The sequence below is a fragment of the Triturus cristatus genome, chromosome 8 (genome assembly GCF_964204655.1).
Source record: "Triturus cristatus chromosome 8, aTriCri1.1, whole genome shotgun sequence".
In the NCBI taxonomy this organism is placed as follows: Eukaryota; Metazoa; Chordata; class Amphibia; order Caudata; family Salamandridae; genus Triturus; species Triturus cristatus.
The window spans coordinates 901,766,442-901,786,510 of record NC_140591.1 but is presented as its reverse complement, the minus strand read 5'-3'; the positions used below and the strand labels follow the sequence as shown (position 1 = coordinate 901,786,510).

Genomic DNA, 20,069 nt, shown 5'->3' with positions numbered 1-20,069 from the left:
TGTCATTTTCAATGGAGAGCTGCATAAAAGTACTGCTGCCAGGAAGGCGAAGATTGTTCGGTGGAATCCAAGCCTGGATTCAAGGTGAGAGGAACCTGATAGCAGAGGGGACAGAGTCTGGGTCACTTCAGGTGACCAGGGGCTCGGTAGTTGAATGCCCACCGATGTCAGATGCTTCGGGTGAAAAGAAAGGTTGCTTGACTCTGGAGCCAAGGGTACCAGGAGACGTCGAGGGCGACCAGGATCTGGATGTGAGCTGTCCCACGAAGGATGTCAAGTGCCGAGGGGTCGATATCTGTCTGGAGCACCAACGAGCCTTGGCAAATGCAACCCACGCGGTCAACGGAAACAGGCTACGGAGTGGATCAGCAAGGTCCAGGCGACTCTCCAAGCAATGGAGAGTCAGGGTACATCTGGAGCAACCAGGTAAGCCCAAGTACAAACAAGGTGACCCTCACCAGGACACACAGGCCAATGGACCAGGGATCGAGAGGAGACCTCAAGCAAAGTACCAGCCCACAGGACACTCGGAGAGTGGAGGCCGGAAATCTTCAGTGCAAATACTGCTCGGGGTCAGGACTACATGGAGTCCAATGCACAGGCTCGGGAATCGTCACTAAGCCTAAGCAACTGCAAATGTACGCGGTGCACAGGGGTTCTGGTTGCTCGGTCCCTACGAGGGATACTGGTCTCAGAATCGCTGAGAGGGCAGATCGACCTCAGGGACCTTCGGGAACCCACCTTCTATGTTGCTGAAATCTTTGGAGTCCTCAGGAGCTCGGGAGAAGCAAACCAGTCAGAGGCGTTTAGGTGTCTGCTTCTGCAGGGGAGTAACTCCTTTACTCCAAGGGAAATTCTTCAGTCGTCCAGCGTCGTGCAGGCAGTCGAAGTAATTGGTTTCTTCTTAGCAGAATCTTGTACAGGTAAAATCTAAAGTCCTGTAGTCAGGTAACCCACTTTATACCCATGGGAAGGGGTTGGACTGATTCTGTTGACCCTGCTAGGGGAGGGGCAGGACAGAGGGGTGGCTACACCAATGTCCCTTGTCCAGTTTCGCACCAGAGCAGGAGCCAATGGCTCCCAGAACTGGTTTGAGCTGGACTATGCACAGGGACACCAAATGTGCCCCCAGTGCAGACTTTCGGGCACTCTGAGTGCACCCACCCAGCCCCAATACACTAAACCCTGTCTGGGAGGTGGTCACACCCCCCTGTGACAGGATTCCTATTGTCATGCCTTCCTCTGCTCGAGCTTGGCTCAGTAGCAGGAGAGCAGAATCGTGTCTGTGGCTGGCAGCATCCATTTTGTGCTGCCCAGGTCGTGAAAGCTGGTACCGGGTATTTATTTATTTTTTTGAAAAGATTTATATAGACCGGTGACTCACAGTAGTGGTTCTAGAAGGGTGGAATCATACCTCCCACACCAGTTACTGGTATGGTATGATTCCAAGGTGTTTGGCACTAAACACGACATGTTTCTAAGCAGCCGTTTTAAAGTTAGCATTTACCGTGAGGTTATAATGCACTTAAACATATATGTCTGGCTGCATCACAGACAACCCCGGAGAATTGTCTCCGAAGGCTGCAGAGGGGCCCTGCTCATGCAGGGGCTCCCACTCACATAAAACCCAGCACCCTGCCTTCAGGATTGTTAATGCCTGCCAAAGGGGTGACTGATAGGTATTTAAGTGTAGTGATTTAGATAGATATAGTGAACCTATATCTTAGTAAGTGGTGCAAGCACCATCTTACACAGTTTGCAGTAGTAGGTCTGTCGTGTCAATTTGGATGGCCTCTCAGGGGTGGCATAATACATGCTGCAGCCCATGGGAGGCCCCTGGGGTACCTATGCCCTGGGTACATGGTGTTCCATATACTAGGGACTGATCAGAGTACCCCAGAATCCAATCTGGAGTGTACCTAAAGTACATGCCAATCAATTTAAGGGAGAAAGGAGATAGACTGGGTTCCTGGATATCAGGATCCTAGTCAGACTAGTCAAAAAACAGCAAAACACCAGGAATAAAGTCGGGGGAACTATGCAGTTAGATCCTACCTCACTACAAGGACCACTTGGAGTACTTTTGCAAAGCATTCTCTTTGGACACACCCTGTTGACATGTTCTCTTGCATAATCTGTCTGAATAGTCTTTTCTAGTATACTGCAGTGTTCCTGGTCTTTGCTCTTGTAGACGAAGGTTAACCTTGCTACTAAATGTTAGTTACTTGTAGCCTTAGTTCTTCATCATGGGTATGCTTTTCGAATTCATAACCATCCTGCCCATGGAGCAGACATACAATTTGAGACCGTGTTTTGTTTGTTACGTAATATTTTTATTGTTCTTTTTGCATTTAAACATCAACAAAATTCAACTGAAGTGCATGGTACCACAGAATGGCATAATAGACGAGCATCATTTGCATGATGCCCTCTAAATGTCTTCATCTTTAGCCAGAAACATTATTCAAATTATGCATTTTTTCCCCTTTCTTTTTTTCACACAGGACCGACTTTGGCGTCCCCAACATTCACAGTAAGAGTTCCCCTCTATATCTTTTGCACTTCCTTGTGGATTATATTTCACTCGGAACATATCTAGTCTATATCCACTCTTACATCCAGCCCATAATATTTCCTCCACTTGCTCCATAACTTGTGGAATTTTTTCAGGCACCCCCTCGCCTTGTATGTGACCCTCTCTGCAGCCCTGTACATGTCCATTCCTGCTCTCCATTCTCGGATCGTTGGCGATGTCATATCGCCCCACCGTTTCGCAATATCCCTTTTTGCCACCACTAGTCCTAATGTTCTTAATGTCAGGTGTGCTCTATCTACCTCATTTGGGATTCCCAACAATAGAAATTTTGGATCTGGGGGATATCCGACTGCAATATTTTATTAAGTTCCATTATAACAGCCTCCCAGTATATCTATATATGTGCGCACTGATATGATAGAAGTTTCTCTTCTCAAGTCCACATCAGTGGCACATTGGGTCCGGTGCACAACCTCTCTTATGTAGTCTGGCCCCGCCATAATAGGCCCTTTGCAATATTTTGTATTGGATTAAGCAGAGACAGGCGTTGATTGCAACCTCCCTGGGATGTATCACCGCTGCCACCCAGTCTGCCTCCTCCATTGTGCCTACGGCCTTTTCCCATGTGGCCCTCAATTTGCCTGGTCTGTCTGGAGCATTGTTGTTTAGGGTCTTATACGTGGCCGATACTGCCTTTGTCATGAGGTGTTCTTGGAGTAATCTCCCCTCTAGTAGTGCATAGTCCGGCAGGGCAGTGTCCTCTATTTATTTCTGCATGCATGCATGTTTTAGCTGGGCATATTTAAGAATATAGTTCGGTTGTAATGAGAATTCAGTTTTGAGAGCATCTTGAGAGTACCTTTGTCAATGATATGCCCTACCGTGGAAATACCAATGGTATCCTACTCCTTAAATCCTCCCAATTTTTGCTGCTCTTTCAACCAGTTCCCATGCCACAGGGGCGTTTCTTTGGTGATTTTATGGACCCACCCTATTATTTTTGTTGCCCTTCCCCAGGCCTCTATCGTAGCCTGGGTCGCTGAGGGAAGTTTCCTGACTCCCCGTTCCCACCCCCCACCCCCCTACCCTCATCACCATATAGATAGTGGAGGAATGTTCTCTGTTGCATGGTGTCTCTCTCTAATCTATATGTTGGGTGGGCGCCCGGTGTGTGTATCTATTTGTTTATTGGCGCTTGGTGTTAAGCCCAGTATTATGCCTCCAGATCAGGTAGTGATATCCCTCCGTTGTACCGGTTGCGTTGCAATGCATGTAATGATGCTCTCGGTCGTTTTCCTAACCACAAAGGCAATCGTACTTCGGCATCTATTTCTCAAAAGATTGATCATGGGAGGGAGTAATATGTGTTTTGTAGGGCGTAGAGAAATTGCGGGAGCGTTGTCATTTTGAACATGGCCGCCCGACCCAGCATGGTGAGCGGTAATGTTTTCCATTGCTGTGTGTCCTCCTTAAATTTCGTCAATCTGCGTTTGATATTTTGACATAGGTCTTTATCTGTAGTAAGGAAGATTCCTAAATATGTAAACCTGTTGTGTGCTATTTGGAGATCTCTGGGGAGTATGGGCCATGTTGTCACGATTCTAGGGCTGTAAATCTGTTTTATTCCATATTATTTTATAGCCTGAGTTTTGTCCGTATGTGTCTACGATATCAAATAAAATGGAAATCTATGTGTCTGGTTGGGTAACATATAAAAGGATATCGTCTGCATAGAGATATATATTCTGCCCTGGAGTCCTCTGAATTAATTTGGAATCCATGTCTGGACATAATCTAGCTATTGCAGTCCTTACCTCCTCGAGTGAGATCTCCCTCCAGTCCCAATCTATCCATGTCATCAAGTGTCGGGGTATTCAGCTCTGCCTGGTACTCTTCAATTTCAGATGGATTCCCCAGGGGGCGGGCCCTGTAGAAGTCCCTGTAATATGTTGCAAAGCTCTGCATAATCAGATCATCTTTGACATGCGTGAGTCCCCGTGCATCAGTTATACACTCTACCCATCTGGCTTCTACTTCTCTTTACTAAGCCAGGCCAAAAGTTTGCCTGATTTATCCCCTACATCATATAATCTATGGAGGGTCGCTAGGGCCTGTGTTTTGGCCGCCCGGCATGCCACGTCTTTGTATGCATGTTGTACATCTTGTAGTTGCCCAAGTATTAAGGGTTTTTTCTGCACAGTGCTAGTATTCTTAAGGGCTGGGGTACGTTTTTCTCAAGGGCTAGGATACGTTTTTCTAGTTTTATTAGGTTTTCATGAACGTTCTTTTTCTCCCACTCTATACGGTTTTGAGTTCTGTATCTTAGGACTGTTTTATGTTTCCTACATTATGACCCCAGAATCAACCGATCCTAAATTTTCTTCATAAAAGACTTTCGTATCTGCCCTCCATCCTCCCAATATAGTGTTATTCTGGAGGTCTCATATGCGTTTAGTCTCCATTTTTTGTGTGTCTTGTTTTCGACCTATCTGTACTTGGAGTGGGAAGTGATCCGACAGGCCTCTGGCCAAATATTCTGCCTTGTTTAATTCAGCTAGTTCCCTTTTCGGAAGGAAAACATTGTCCAGTCTCGAGTAGACTTTGTGCCCCTGAGTAGTACGAGTACTGCCTCTCACTTGGGTTAGCATATCTCCACACATCTAGCAGTCCCAGGGTATCTACGAGTCGTGCCAATGGTGTAATTATAGGTGTCGAGTTCTGCCCCCCATGCGTTCTGTGGCCGTGTGCATAACATTAAAGTCACCTCCTATTATGTGGAGTGAGGTTTGTGAGTCTAAGAGGATCTCTGTCAGTTTGTTAAGGGTTCGGACTTGTAGTTTTGGCAGGGCATATACGGAGCTAAGAGTCAAGTTGCATCTGCCCCACTTCCCCTGTCAGCCCCACATACATGCCCTGCGGATCCGTCCTTGTATGTATGTGGTGAAAGGGTGGTGATTTCTTAATCAGGATTGCCACACCCCTTGAACTGGATGTGTAACCGGCATGGGCCAGGACCGTGTGTGTTCCCCTGCCTAGCAGTCTGTATTTTGTTCCCTTCATGCGTGGTTCCTGTAGTAACACTATCTGGATGTAATCCTTTAATATATCTATTTACTAATCCCCTCTTAATCTTATCACCCACACCATTGACGTTCCATGTTAAGATGGAGAGAGGGTCATTATCTATTGTCGTCATGGTTTGGGGTACGTTTATCCTTCTGACTGGGGTATATTGGACAGTGCATTCTGGCTCTGTCTCTGTCGTGGTGTGCCTTCTGTATGTATCCTGCGACTAAACTGGAACACTAACTCAATTGGTTTGATTCCCCCCAACCAACCCACCCACCTCCTGCCTCCCCCATGTCACACTTTTTTTCTCATGATTCCTTTCCACTTCTTGTGTTAAAGGGGAAGGAGAGGTCTGTCGCCTGCCCCTGTAGCAACTTACACTATGAATTCAAACTCCCACAGTAGTAAAATTCACAATAAAACAGGAGACTAGAGTGTATCATAAACAAGGATAGAACTGAGTAAAGAAAAAAAAAAGGGGGAAAGTAAAAGAAAAGAAAGGAAAAAAACAGAGAAGTTGTTGCAGGCCTTCACAGGCCTGTCACCTTCACTCGGTCTCAGGGCCTCTGTCCAATAGAGTTCCAAGGAGGCGATAGGGGGGTGGCCACATAGTCTTTTGCTCCTATGGCTGGGTGTTGTAGCAGTTCCTCATTTCCATTTTTATTTGAATTGGGTGCATCTTCTTGTGTTTGGGGCTGTCTTACGTCCATGTCTTGTTTGAGTGTAGTTATTGCCATCACAAGTGGGTGTTGATTTCCCTCTTCTTCCGATGTAACCTCCCTACTATCCGAATCTGTCCAGGAGTCCCTCTGACTGGCAATGTGCGTGCTTTGGGAGCCTTTTTCTCTTACGGATTCCTTTAATACTGGTGTTTTCCTTCAAAGGCTTCCTGTCCCTCTGGATATGTACGGGGTTGTCCTCCGTGTACGTGCTCTCCTGTGTTCCAAGGTTTGTGTCTTCTTTGGGGTCCCAATTGTTCTGACGGCTGTTTCAAGTGCTCTCTCTCCCTTCGGAATGATATTCTGGTGCCAGGCGTGTAGAAAGCCTAGGGCATTCGCCCCTTCAACCCCTTCCTGAAAGCCCACGAAGCGCAGGTTGTTTCTCCTCACACTATTTTCGGCGTCATCGATATGCCATTGGATATCTTTACTTGATTCCTGTTCGGCTACCCCCTTTCAGAGATCCTTTATTGCCTCCTCTGCTTCTGTCACCCTGGTCTCTGACTTTGTTACTCTGTCCGATAGGTTACAGTGGTCTTGCCAGAGAAACGTAAAATCGTAGACTACTGACCCTATTTTCTCTTTCAGGGCAGTTCTAGAAGCTTGAATTGCCTGTAGCAGTGTCTCTGTATCCAAAATGGGAGGCAGCGGATCCTCTGGGGTGGGGTGGCCACCTTAATTTGGCAATCCATCATCCCTTGCCTGGCAGGTTTAGGATCTTTGTCTTTGCCCATTGCTGGGGCAGATATGTTGGATGCCTGATGGGGTCAGACTTATTATTGTAGTATTTTACCTTGGTATTGCGTTGTCGCTGTATATGCGCCGCAGCTTCCAGCGCCCACCCAACTACACCTCCTAACCAGATCGCTTCAGGCGTCTGTCCCACATTTGATTGTCCCAGATTGCCACCAACAGGCTCAAGGCCTTGCTTTCTTCTTCCCAGTGAGTTAAAGGGCCAGCCCTTGGCACATTCTTACCTCCCCAAGGTGTCTCAAAAGATCTCTCAATGTTAGGGGGTCTCTGTATATTCCTCCACTTTATTATAAGCGTCTTCGGGTCAGGTCTGCCCGGTTGTTGCCAGAGTGCTGGTAACTGAGGATCCACCAGCAGCAGGCCCCAAAGCGATCCAGGCTATTCCCCCGCAGCGGCCCCACTTTCACCTCCCCTGGGAACCAGGTCCGAACCACTGCTCACAGCATGTCCCGGGAGTGTAGGTCTTTTTTAAGTGTTTCGGCACCATCTGCCCTTCTGCGATCTTTTGTCCGTGGTGGTAGCCTGCTGCCAGTTCTAAGCACAGTCCCTCAATCGCCCGTAGGCACCGGCAATTCATTGTAGGGCCAGGGGGGACAGCACTTACTGCTGGGCTGATGTTGCCTCTGTGTCGCAGCAGGGGGACTTCCACAGCCACAGGCCTCTGTTATGCTAATCGCGTTTCCGCGCAGTCTTCCAGTTTCGGGCCCTGGGCCGTGTCGCGGTTGTCAGTGCCCTGTTCGTGGGCTCTATCCTCTCCTCACAAGTGGATCGGCTCGGTTTTCCCTGGCCTTCCACCCCGGGTTCAATATCCAACCTGGGGCAAAAAGTGTTAGGCCCACTTCTCCTTTCGTATCTTCCAGAGGCTGCCTCGCTCCGCAGCAAGGCCTCTTACAGCCGGTCGCAGGTCGTCTGCGTGTCCTGGTCTCCGCAGGATTCCTTAGCCAGTCCACTCCGTCTCCCTGCCTCCCGGGGATGCAACGGCTGACCTTCCGCCAAGAGTCTATCCCTCCTGTCTCGATAGTCTGTTGCCCAGCAGGACGGCATCTCGTACGACCTTCCCCGCAGCCACCCAACCTTTACTGATGTCTCAGCCTTTTCGGTAGGCCTCTTCCTCGGGCACCCTGGAACCGAAGGACGCGGGCTCCGGCACCTCATACAAGTTTCCTGTCTCCTAGGCCGATCTCACCCTTTTTAGGTCTCAGCTAGGCAGCGCATGCGCAGTCTCCTCGAGGGATGCTGTATACTGTATTGTGGGGGAAGCAGCTCTGCCCACTTTCTGCCCATGCTTTTGATTGGCTCAAAACTGAAATGCTGCATTCTGATTGGTTGCCGGCGTATTAGTCCCGCCTCCTTACTGCCATGACGTCATGTTTATCCTTCCACAGCTATCAGCCCCTTTACTTCAGCAACTCTTTTGTTCCCCTGCATCCCCCTGCTCCCTCCCGCAGTCTGTCACTTCTCTGGCCACCACCACCCACCCACTCCCGTTCCTGCCTTCTTCGGCACCCGCATTTTTGTTTATAATGCAATAGGACTCGCGTAAATACGAGTCCTATTGCATTTGTAAATGCAATAGGACTCGCGTAAATACGAGTCCTATTGCATTTGTAAATGCTTTTTTTTTCATATCATTGGTTGCCAGCTTTCGCACTTTCTTGTGCCTGACCTGTCCAGACGGCTATGTTGCGCATGCGTCGTCCAGCAGCCGCTAAACAGACGCTCCTGCGCATGAAGAGGAAGGTCTTTACCAGGAGAGCCGGAAGAGAAGCACGCTGCTAATTGAGACAGAAAGCACGCCCGATGGCAGAGGCGAGATTTCCGAGTGACTGAGCACTGTCACAAGAGGTAACGACGTTCCCCGAAGGTCCCTTCTAGTTCTAAGCTTTTTTGCGCCCTCCTCTCGCCTTAGCCACAGTTTAGGTCATGTGATCGCGGAGGCGGGACCAAGACAAGCAGGAAACAGAAAGTCAACAAGCCCCGGAGCACTGAAGCAGCTTTGTCCCCAAGCATCGTGCCTTACTTTTTCCAAGTTTCTTTACCGAGCGCTTCAGGAACCACCGACCTACAGATTCCCCCCCGAACCCCTCCCCACCCCCTCCCCTTAGCTTTGAAGGAATCCTACAGCCTTCTGTGCTCCATCCATGGGCGAGGGTCACTGCTGGGCGACTTTACTACTCATTGCAGGTGTGTCTTTGGCTGCGAGAAAGCAGAATGTACTGCTAATCGGTGAGTCGCAGACGACTTAAAGGTTTGTTTTGGAAATTAACCTATTTTTAGTCGAAACTGAGGACAAGTTGCTTGTCTTGATTCTGGTACATATTTTTAGCAATCGCTGACATTTGCATTGCCTTGGCCTTCCGCTCCCGGACAAGATGGAGAGATAGCCTAGGTGGGTAATGCGCCCCCTGCATAGATCTGTGTCACCTGGTTTGGAGTAACAGAGGGGCCACCTCATCCTTTTATTCTTGAATGGTTGATAACGTGAGCATCTTTGATTTGGCTACCAGAAACATCTGTTAAAGTGCTTCAAAGCCGTTCATTCGGTGTGTGCTACATGAATGGCCAGTCCCGTATAAGGCGGCCTCGGCCCTGCAGTGATTGAATCTCGGGCGCAATGTTAGCGCGGATATTGTATTTTTTAATAGATGCCTAATCCACATCAGCCCGGGGATTAGAGGGCTGGAGCTCACGCTCTCCTCCCTGCAGCTCAGCGGTGGAGTTTAATGTCAGTGAGAGCAGGCTACCTGGCTCCTGCTGCCGCCATGCTGGCATCCGGCGAGATAACTCTGCGGGTTGAGTGCCAGCTGCTGAGAAGTTTCCGGGACCGGCGAATCCACCCTTCTTCCTTCTGGTGTCGATAACGTGATTACCATTAAGCAGGACAATAGTGACACCGAATGTTTACAGCGCTGCAAATCAGCAGTGGCAAATACTGTGGTAGGGCAGGCAGGGGTGGAAGCCCGTTACCGACTAGGCTCATTGGAATGATGGAGACCTGTTCACCACGAGGCGATATATAAGGCCGCGTAAAGGGACAACATACTAAGTGGATGAGGTGTCTGGAGCGTCCTGTGCTTTACAGGGGTCGATACTGTCCTAGTCTGAGCACTGACACTTCTTGTTTCACCAGCACTCAGGGCAAGGAAGCTTATGGCATCCGCACTTCTCACGAGGCCTGTTACACTGTTAGTGGAAAGGGCTTGCACTTCTCAGCAAAAGTGCTATACTTACAAGGGCACCTACCCTTTACTGGGCTGCCAGATGTTTAGTGGGACAGTACCGATGCTACTCATGAGTCTGCGGTACTTTTATTGCACAGCACCAGTACTTCTTATCAGGGCAACTGTACATTCAGCTAGACGTTACCGAGGTTTCACTTCATGGCTGCTGTTCTATTATTAGGACAGTGCAGGTGCTTTTCATGCAGGCTGCTATATCTGCAGTTGGTAGGAGAGAGATTTCACGGCATGAGTGCTTCTACTTTCAATGGGATAGTACCGGCACTTCTCAGTGGAACCCCTATACCTTTAAACTGAGCTCGCCCTCTCCTCCCTGCAGCTCAGCGGTGGAGTTTAATATCAGCGAGAGCAGGTTGCCTGGCTCCTGCTGCCGCCAGGCTGGCATCCGGCGAGATAACTCTGCGTGCCCGCTGCTGAGAAGTTTCCGAGACCGGCGAATCCGACCTTCTTTCTACCTTCTGTGGTCGATAACGTGATTACCATTGAGCAGGACAATCGTGACACCGGATGTTTACAGCGCTGCAAATCAGCGGTGGCAAATACTGGCATCGTTTTTCAACTCTGCCCTGGAATTATCACAATAAAAAAGGTTGTGTTTAGTGACATTTTCTGGTCTTATCAAGGAAACATTTGCTCTTTGAAACGTTTTCCAAATTAAGAACTGGAACGTCAATTAACTGAAAACAGTGACGCGTACATGGTGGGCTGTTAGGATGGGGACGAGTGGGCACCCAAATAATACAGAACTTTTATTATACGTGCGATCTCCTTCGATCTGTTCTCTGCCGGTCAAGAGTCGACCTGACAATGTTGGTTTTGGATAGTGAGCTTGATTCTCATCACGCCATTGACATTGAATTATGTAGTCCTAGTTTTGTTTTCTTGTTGATCTTTGACACATAGCTGCCAGTCAATCAAAAAGCTTTATTTCGGACACAAATGTGACCATAAATGCGCACATTATAAATAGCTGGAATAAGACAGCAGGTATGTCTCCATAATAACAATAACATGCATAAGATTGAGAGACAAGATCCATAAATATCGCACACGCTGATACATTACATGACCTAATAAAACATTAAGTGCAAAGCAATTTAACAACGTGCCGGTTGAGTTTAATAAAGAGTAAATAACTGTTGACTAATAATTTGGTCCATTGATTAAAACATCTGTGCTATTCTTCTGCGAAGTACACAACTGACGAAAGAGCAGATGCAGACAATTGGAAGGGGAATCAAGTTGTTGCACGTACACAAGGGCTGATCTTGATATGATTCCTTGCTTATGTAAAATCGTAATTAAAAACCTTTTAGTAGATCATTATAAAATTTACAAAAAAAGTTCAAATGCAGCAAACTTTGCGGAGAGTACTCATCACATGGGCATATCGGGACTTTAGAGGGCTCGAATTGACCAAGGGGGAAACCAAGCTGCTACCTCACAAAACCTATCCTAAACCTGGTGAGAAGTAGCCTGTCCCAGGAGCCATTAATGCACTCTAAGTATGGCTCCAGGAGGGGAGAAATTTGAATCTCCAAATACTCATTGTTGGACCTTTTTTTTTTTTTTATTCAATGTCCTCCCTGAGGGCCTTCATCCTTTCCTTAAATGCAGATTTAACCCAGCATATATCCGTTTTACGCATTGACGAAGGGTTAGTAAAAAGGCACATCCTGCCTAATTTTGTGAATTTAGTGTTATTGTAGTCAAACCAAGGCATTTTCTTGCCTTTCTCATACATCAGACAGTCAGTAATAATCTCTCTATGTAGCAAGGCATGTAGGTTTGCCCACATGGAGCACCACAAAATCAAGGGGGCCAGTTTGAGAGTATCTTTGGCGAACTCCATCCCAAGCTCTTAGTGTAAAATATAAGCGGGCATGATGGTGGGAAGCCCAGCAATCGTCCAAGCACCCAATCATGTTCCACTTGGACTGTACTTGTATTGGAATAACCCCAAATCCCAGTGCCATAAGTAAGAGCCAGAAGGTACTTCCTTCTGTAGACTTCCAAGAAAGGGACAACCAATTTCTTCTCAATGCTCTTAGCCAGATTAACAAGCATTAAAAATGCAATAGGTCTCGCCTTTCATTAAGGTAAAGCCATTTGCTTTGCTATACAATACCATTAGCAAAGCAAATGGATTTAATTTAATCAAAGGCGAGATCTATTGCATTTTCAATGCTTGTATATACTTAAGTATATACTTATATGTGTAGAGCTCTGGAGATCTGCCCTAGGACTTGTCTGCTTCCGCTTAGTGACTTTTTTTTCTGTTCAACTAATTCTATTTAACTGTCTTGATAGAAAACGACCAGTAGAGGTCAGTAAAACACCAGAATTGCTTTCTGCTTGTTCAACTGCCTCTATTTAACGGTCTTGATAGAAAACGACCAGTAGAGTCCAGTAAAATACCAGAATTGCTTTCTGCTTAGGGTCTTTCTTTTTTAGGTTAAGCATACTTTAGTATATATACTTTAGCATATACTTATATGCAGTGCTTTAAGTGGGCTGGGTCTCACCGGTGCCGAGCACCAGCAGTTTTTTAAAGGAGGCTTCAAAACGGGTCTCTATCGTGCTCTGATTTGTGCCCTGGCACAGCGGTCCGTTTTCTTCTGGACTGCTGTGACCGAAGGCACATTATGTGTGCGTGCTCACACTGCTCACTTCTCACTAGTGGAGCAGTTACAGCACGACATCATGCCAGGTGAGCTTTCTAGGGGAAGGGAAATCCTTTAAAGAGTCATTTTCTCTCTGGATGTCCCTATTCTCTTTGAAACTCAGGAGCAGCAACATTGTCGTGGTGTCACCAGGGCTTTAATTTGAAGCTTTTTCAATATTATATACAAGCCATAGTTGCTGCTTATTTATCTTATGCAACTAACAACCATTGACAGAGCCAATAGTCCTTAATTGTTGTAGGTATGATGTTTCCAGATGTATCATATATCTGGATGCAATGACAAACCGCAAAATACAAGTCGGCGGCACAGTATGTTAAGCACAGATTATTAGCTTGGGTGTTTTTAGCCACCCCTTATTACATTGGCCACTGCCCTTTAACCCCTTCGCCGTGGGGGTAATTCCCCCGCGGAGGTGGGCGGTGGCGCTGTGCTCGTGATGAAAATGATTCAAGCCTATCCAGTTTGACTGATAGATTTACATGCTTTGTTATATATAAAGGCAACTTTACTGACTAGCGCATTGGTGATTTATCACCATCTTCCTCTCAACTTACCCCCTATACTTGTTTATGTATGCAGTGTACATCTGCTTAACCAAAAGGGCCAGAGCAAAGGGAAATGTGGTGTGAATGCCACCGTGAGTGTAGTCATGAGTAAAGGTGAAACCATATATATATATTTTTTTATATATATACATGGAGTAAGATTTTGACCCCTAGAGCGATGGTGATCAAGTGGGACGAGGACTTGTGGTGATTGGCTTGTGGTAAAATGAAAGCAGTGCTGCTGCTTATGGAGTATGGCATTGCTCTTAACCTTTGAACTCTTTGCAGCTGATGTTTGGGTATTGGTCCTGGGTTGAATGCTCTCAATGAAAAAAGGCAGCACAAGTTGTTAAGTAATGTTAAGGTTCTTTTGTAAGACAAAGTAGATGGGTTTACTGATTTGTTTTTAATTACCAGATGATTGCTTTTTGAAGCTAGAAAGTGCACATTCTATAAAACGATGTCATTCTGCATGAATAATAAAGATGAAAAGAACATTCTTATGTTTTTTTCTTAACAAAGAACACTGCATGCTTGGTCAAGTTTTCTAATTGGTTTACCTTTCTTGCTTTGTTTCCTTAGATCAAACGTACCTTGAAGGGGAAAGCGATCAAGCCAAAGTCTTCATTGCTGTTTTAGATTCTTAGGGAACCAACCTTCCAAACAAACTCACTGCTAGTTAAGCAGTCCTAGTATGTTTAACACCATTTGCATGTGTAGCAGATGTTTGTTGTTTCTATGAAACAAGTCTTCAGTTCGCTATTGTATAGTGATTTACTTATGATTTACATCCTTTATTGGGCAAGTTCATGTAAGTAGAGATCAAATGTTTCCCTTGTGTAGATTTGTTTTCCTGTATTAATAGCTGGGGGTATATATTTGGTATTTCAAATTTTTCTTGACGAAAGCGTATGTGTTTTTTTGTGTGTGTGTGTATATATATATATATATATATATATATATATATATATTTTACGAACAGCCTTGCTTAGACACCGCCGCTGACCTCACAGTGCTGGTGCTGTCGATGGAAGCAGCAACTATCGATACATGAAGACAATTATCATCCGACATAAGGAATGATGAGACGACACACCAAGTAGTTCAGCACTTTATGTGCAAAAAACGACGCATTTCGGCAGTAAGCCTTTGTCAAATTTACATTGTGTGCTCCACCCCCCACAGAAATACGTGAGGAACCAAGAGAACATAGAGCAAAGACTTCGGTTTTTCTATATACATTACATTTCATAATGTTTGTAGGAGAGTAGGATCTGCTTCACATGGGTACCCCCACTTTTTGCTGGTGGTTCACTGTTTTTCGACCTTAGTCTGGCTGTGGCCCTGCTAATCAGGACCCCAGTCTAGCTGCTTCCTCTCTAAAATGGTTTCCATGTACATTAGGTACATTTCTAATTGGATTCTGGAGTGCCTTATAAGCCCCTAGTATATGGTATACTATGTACCTAGGGCATAGGTACCTCAGACGCATACCTGGGGCTGAAGCATGTATTATGCCACCCCTGGGAAGCACTCCAAAATGGCACCACAGGTCTGCTACTGCAGCCTGGGTATGGTGGTGCTTGCACCCCTTACAGTGGTATAGGCTACCTATATCACTACCATTGCACAAACACATATAAAACATATAAGTCACTCCTATGGCAAGCCTTAACAATCCTGAAGGCAGAGTGCTTGGTTGTTATGTGAGGGTGCCCCTGCATGAGCAGAGCCCCTCTGCAGCGTTCGGTGTACCTCTTCTGATGCTGTTTCTGGTGCAGCCTGACCATATACTCTTAAGTGCATTATAACCTTGCGGTAAATGCTAACGTTGGGATGGTTGCACGGAAACATGTCGTGTTTGGTGTCAAACGCTTTGGAATACTACCCCCCTGCCAGTTCTGGCAGTGGGGGTTGCATTTCTCCCTTCTAGAGGGAGAGACCTGTTCACACTGGTCTAACCCGGTAGGACTTTCTACAGCCCTGGCATCACAAAATGGATGCCTCTGCCACAGACACGGGTCTGGCCTCCTACTGCTGACCGAAACTCCTGCAGGGGAGGCCTGGACAATAGGTTTCCTGTCCCAGGGAGGTGTAACCACCTCCCCAGACAGGCAGATGTGTATTGGGGCTGGGCGGGAGCACTCTCTGGTGCTTTGAAGTCCTGCACTGGGGGCACACTTGGTGTCCCTGTACATAGTCCAGTTCAAACCGGTTGCAAGGGGCTACCTGCCCCTGCTCTGGCGCGAAACTGGACAAAGGAAATGGGTGTAACCACCCCTCTTTCCAAACCCTCCCATGGGTGGGTCCCTAGAGTATGTCCAACCCCCAAACTTAGTATAAGTATGGGAACCCAGTCCTTGCGACTTTAGATTACCCTGGACGAAACTCTGCAATATATATTCTGGACCTTCGACATTCTACTTTGCTTAGAAGACTGAAGAAATCTCTCTTGGGGTCAAGGAGTGACTCCCCTTCTCGGAAGGCACCAAAGAAACAACTGACTGGTCTGCATCGCTGAAGCTCCCTGCTGGACGCCGAAGTCTTTGCATCACCAGAGGTGGATTTCCAGACTTCCCTAAGGCTACACTGAGTCCACAGCAAAGCTGAGGCCCGTAGCTATCGTGGTTGATGTGGAACCGTGACCCCTGGACACCGTAAACTTTTGCAGCAACATCATCTTCCTGGTCTTCATTGAAGTTGTGCTTTGGGCTCCGAGTAGCCCCAACCTTGTGCATCACCTGTACCGAAGATTTCTGGCCTCCACTCCACGAGTGACCCGTGGGCCAGTTTCCAGTGTGACCGCTCGAGGCTCCTTCGCGATCGCTAGCCCGTTGGCTAGTAGGTCCCCACAAAGGCAACTCTTCTTCTGATTGGGCTTTCCTGGTTGCTCCAGACGTGCCCCGACTTACCCTCGCTGGGTGAGTACCCGAGACCTTGCTGGTCTGAACCAATGTCCTTTCTCTAATTCCAAGTGACTTGCAGTTGCCAAGGCTTGTTGGGTCCAATCTGGTTCCCGACACCACAGCACTCGACAGACTTCGTGGGACAGCTCGAATCCAGCTCCTGGTCGTCATCGGCGCCTCCTGGACCTCGTGGCTGAAGAATCAAGACACCCGTCAACTCACCTGAAGCACCCGGCATCTGTGGGCATTGGTCTATCGTGCCCTTAGTCACTGGTAAGTGACCCAGACTCTGTCCCCTCTGCTTTCAGGTTCCTTCCATCCTAGATCCAGGCATGGATCGTTTCGGATACTTCTCCTCTTCACGGCAGCAGCACTTCTTCGCTAGCTTCCATTGAAATCGACGACGAGACCCGACTCCAAAAGACACACACCTATGCAACCGGATTCCCTGGGTGAGGTAACACGAGTACTCTGGTGCTCCCGTGGGTGCTAGCCCTAGAACTTCCTAAGTCCAAAAGGGTTTGGTCCTGACTCATTTCTAAGTGTCCCTAATCTTTAAATTTCCAACCGCGACATTGCCCATAGAAGCTAACAGAAACCCGCGGCTATGTTCACACACTACACGCGGCCCCTGTGGGTCCCCTATGTCACTACTTGGGTGGGTCCTTGGGGTCCTAGCGATTCTACAGGCTCTAGGCCTTGTGTCTAGTTCAGTCGTGGTTCTTGTACCACTTTATTGGTATATGGTTTGGTACGCCCCTAGGGCCCAAATGTGTATTTGTGCTATTACTGTTGATTGCTACTTGTAACTTAAGTTCTTCGAACTTCAGTCTCATAAATAGACTAGAGGGGTGTGTTTTATCTTAAAATACATATATTTTAAATATATACCTGGTGTGGTTGTCCTTTGATTTGGTAATTCAAGAGATTATAGACTGGTAAAACAAACTGCTTTACATTCCTTCAAGACTTAGCCTGAAGGCTGCTCTCCATAGCTACCACTAGGATAGCTTTCAGTAAAGGTTGTCTTTAACCTATTCACCATAAGGGGTTGTTTGGACTGATACAGGGTGCCCACTATAACTAGCGGACAGCATATTATCAGGCCAACTTCTCACATTGTTCTCCAAAATAGCGTGTTATTTTACTACTTCATTATAACAATAACAAGAGAAATTCATCAACATTTCCCAAATTAATCATCATGATAATTCATAAAATACCAGCATTGTATCTGAAAAATTTAATTCACCAATTTAAATAATTATCAATGCATCATATGTTTAAATACCAGGTTCCAACACATACTGGGAAATCCACCCAACAGTGAATAATGTTGTCTATGCTTATAAATGGCACTAAGATGTATGGCAGGTACACACGTCAAAAATGCTGAAAGCATGGGGGTTTTTTGCTGAGCTCTGTGTCAGTCGCCGCAAATGCACGCTGGCTGTACAATACTCTTGGGGGCTTCCCAAGAGTCAGCCTGGAAAATAAACCTGGACTGTAAAAGAGACTAGATAAACCGGGCAAGTGCCCCTTGGGTATCTACACTGGCAATATTAAATCCAAACTCCAGATCACTAATGGTCCTATATAATGACCAAAAGCTAATGAAATGGAAAGTCATCCAGTACCCTCAAAATGCTAAGACATATTGAATTAAAAGGCAAGAGCCCAAATATTAGGACTATGTGCTACTTCGTGTTCCAAAGTGCCAAAAGTGGGATGAAAGTGAGATACAAACAAAACAAGTTATAAAAGAAATTAGCACATAAATGCAAAGTAGGAATTATATATATATTCAAGAGTAATCAACCAATATGGGTTGTCAGTTCTTCGCTGCTGTTCATTCCAAATGGAATGCTAGTGTTTAAATCGATGATGTATCTAGATTCCAATGTTCGCAGCATTTTTTCTCGGTCCTAGCTACCAGAAACACAGATCATCATCCAATTGGCTTGACAAGACAAGGGGAGGCTTCTACCCATGTAGATCTTGTAAGGCCTGCAAAAATAGCCAAAGTTGTAAGAGTTACACCATTGAAAATTGCAAACCTATAAGTATTTGCAAATGTATTACCTGCACCACTGAGTTCGCAATATATTTATTGGAATGTGCCTGTGGGCTGCAATACATTGGGAGCACGAAATTACCACTGAAAATGAGAATTTTGCAACTCTTATGTGCCATCACTAACAATGATTTGAGTTACCCTGTAGTTCATCATTTTAGGGTTAAACACAACAGTGATAACAGTCACCTAAAGACTATTGGGATTGACTGAATCATGAAACGCGCAAGAGGTGGGGACAGAGAATTTTTTTTGCGAACATTGGAATTGAGATGCATCATCGATTTTAAACACTAGAATTCTATTTGGAATGAACAGCAGCGAAGAACTGACAATCCATATTGGTTGATTACTCTTGAATATATATATATATTTCCTACTTTGTATTCATGTGCCAATTTCTTTTATAACTTGTTTTGTTTGTATCTCACTTTCTTCACACTTTTGGCACTTTTTAACACGCAGTAGCACATAGTTCTAATATTTGGGCACTTGCCTATAATTCAATATGTCTTTGCATTTTGAGTGTACTGGATGGCTTTCCATTTCATTAGCATTTGGTCATTATATAGAACCATTAGTGATCTGGCGAATGGATTTAATATTGCCAGTGTAGATACCCAAGGGGCACTTGCCTGGTATATCTAGTCTCTTTTACAGTCCTGGTTTATTTTTCAGACTGACTCTTGGGGAGCCACCACGAGTATGTACGGCCAGCGTGCATTTGCGGCGACTGGCGGAGAGCTCAGCAACAGACCCCATGCTTTCAGCATTTTTGACGTGAGTACCTGCCATACATCTTAGTGCCATTTTTAAGCGTAAACAACATTATTCACTGTTGGGTGGATTTCCCAGTATGTGTTGGAACCTGGTATTTGAACATGTGATGCATTGTTAATTATTTGAATTGGTGAATTAATTTCTCAGATACAATGCTGGTATTTTATGAATTATCATGATGATTAATTTGGGAAATGTTGATGAATTTCTCTTGTTGTTATAATGAAGTAGTAAAATTACACACTATTTTGTAGAACCATATGAAATGTAACGTGTATTGCAAAATGGAAGTCTTTTCTCTGTTCTCTTCGTTCCTCATGTATTACTGTGCGGGGTGGAGCACACAATGTAAACTCGACAAAGGCTTACTGCTGAAACGCGTCATTTTTTGCACATAAACTAAAGTGCAAAACTACTTGGTGTGTCGCCTCATTCCTTATGTTGGATGATAATTGTGTGTGTATGTATATGTATATGTGTATATATATATATATATATATATAGGTGTATATGCTGAACTTGGAAAGGAAAAGGGCTGCACTGTTTTTTAATGGTTTGCAGACCTTGGATTGCGCAAGTAATGTTAAACTAATGTTAGGAAATATTCTCTATCAATCTATCTTACACTGGGCTATCTTGTATTTCTAATTAATTAATCAGTTATTTGTAGGGCCCTACTTGTCGCCCGTGAGGGTATCTATGCAGCTGCTTCTAAATTGTACTATCAATGTAATGTGTTTCTGCTCAAAATAATTTTTAAT

At 45.8% G+C, this 20,069-nt stretch overlaps 1 protein-coding gene across 1 annotated transcript in view; it reads left to right on the top strand.

Annotated features, from left to right (window-relative positions):
• Positions 1-15,917, top strand: part of NFKBIZ (NFKB inhibitor zeta) — a 448,599-nt gene extending 432,682 nt beyond the window's left edge. Inside the window, exon 12 of the mRNA XM_085622425.1 lies at positions 14,131-15,917. Within this exon, the coding sequence (XP_085478551.1) occupies positions 14,131-14,187 (57 nt within the window). The 3' untranslated portion in view covers positions 14,188-15,917. The remainder of the gene's footprint in view (positions 1-14,130) is intronic.
• The last annotated feature ends 4,152 nt before the right edge of the window (positions 15,918-20,069 follow it).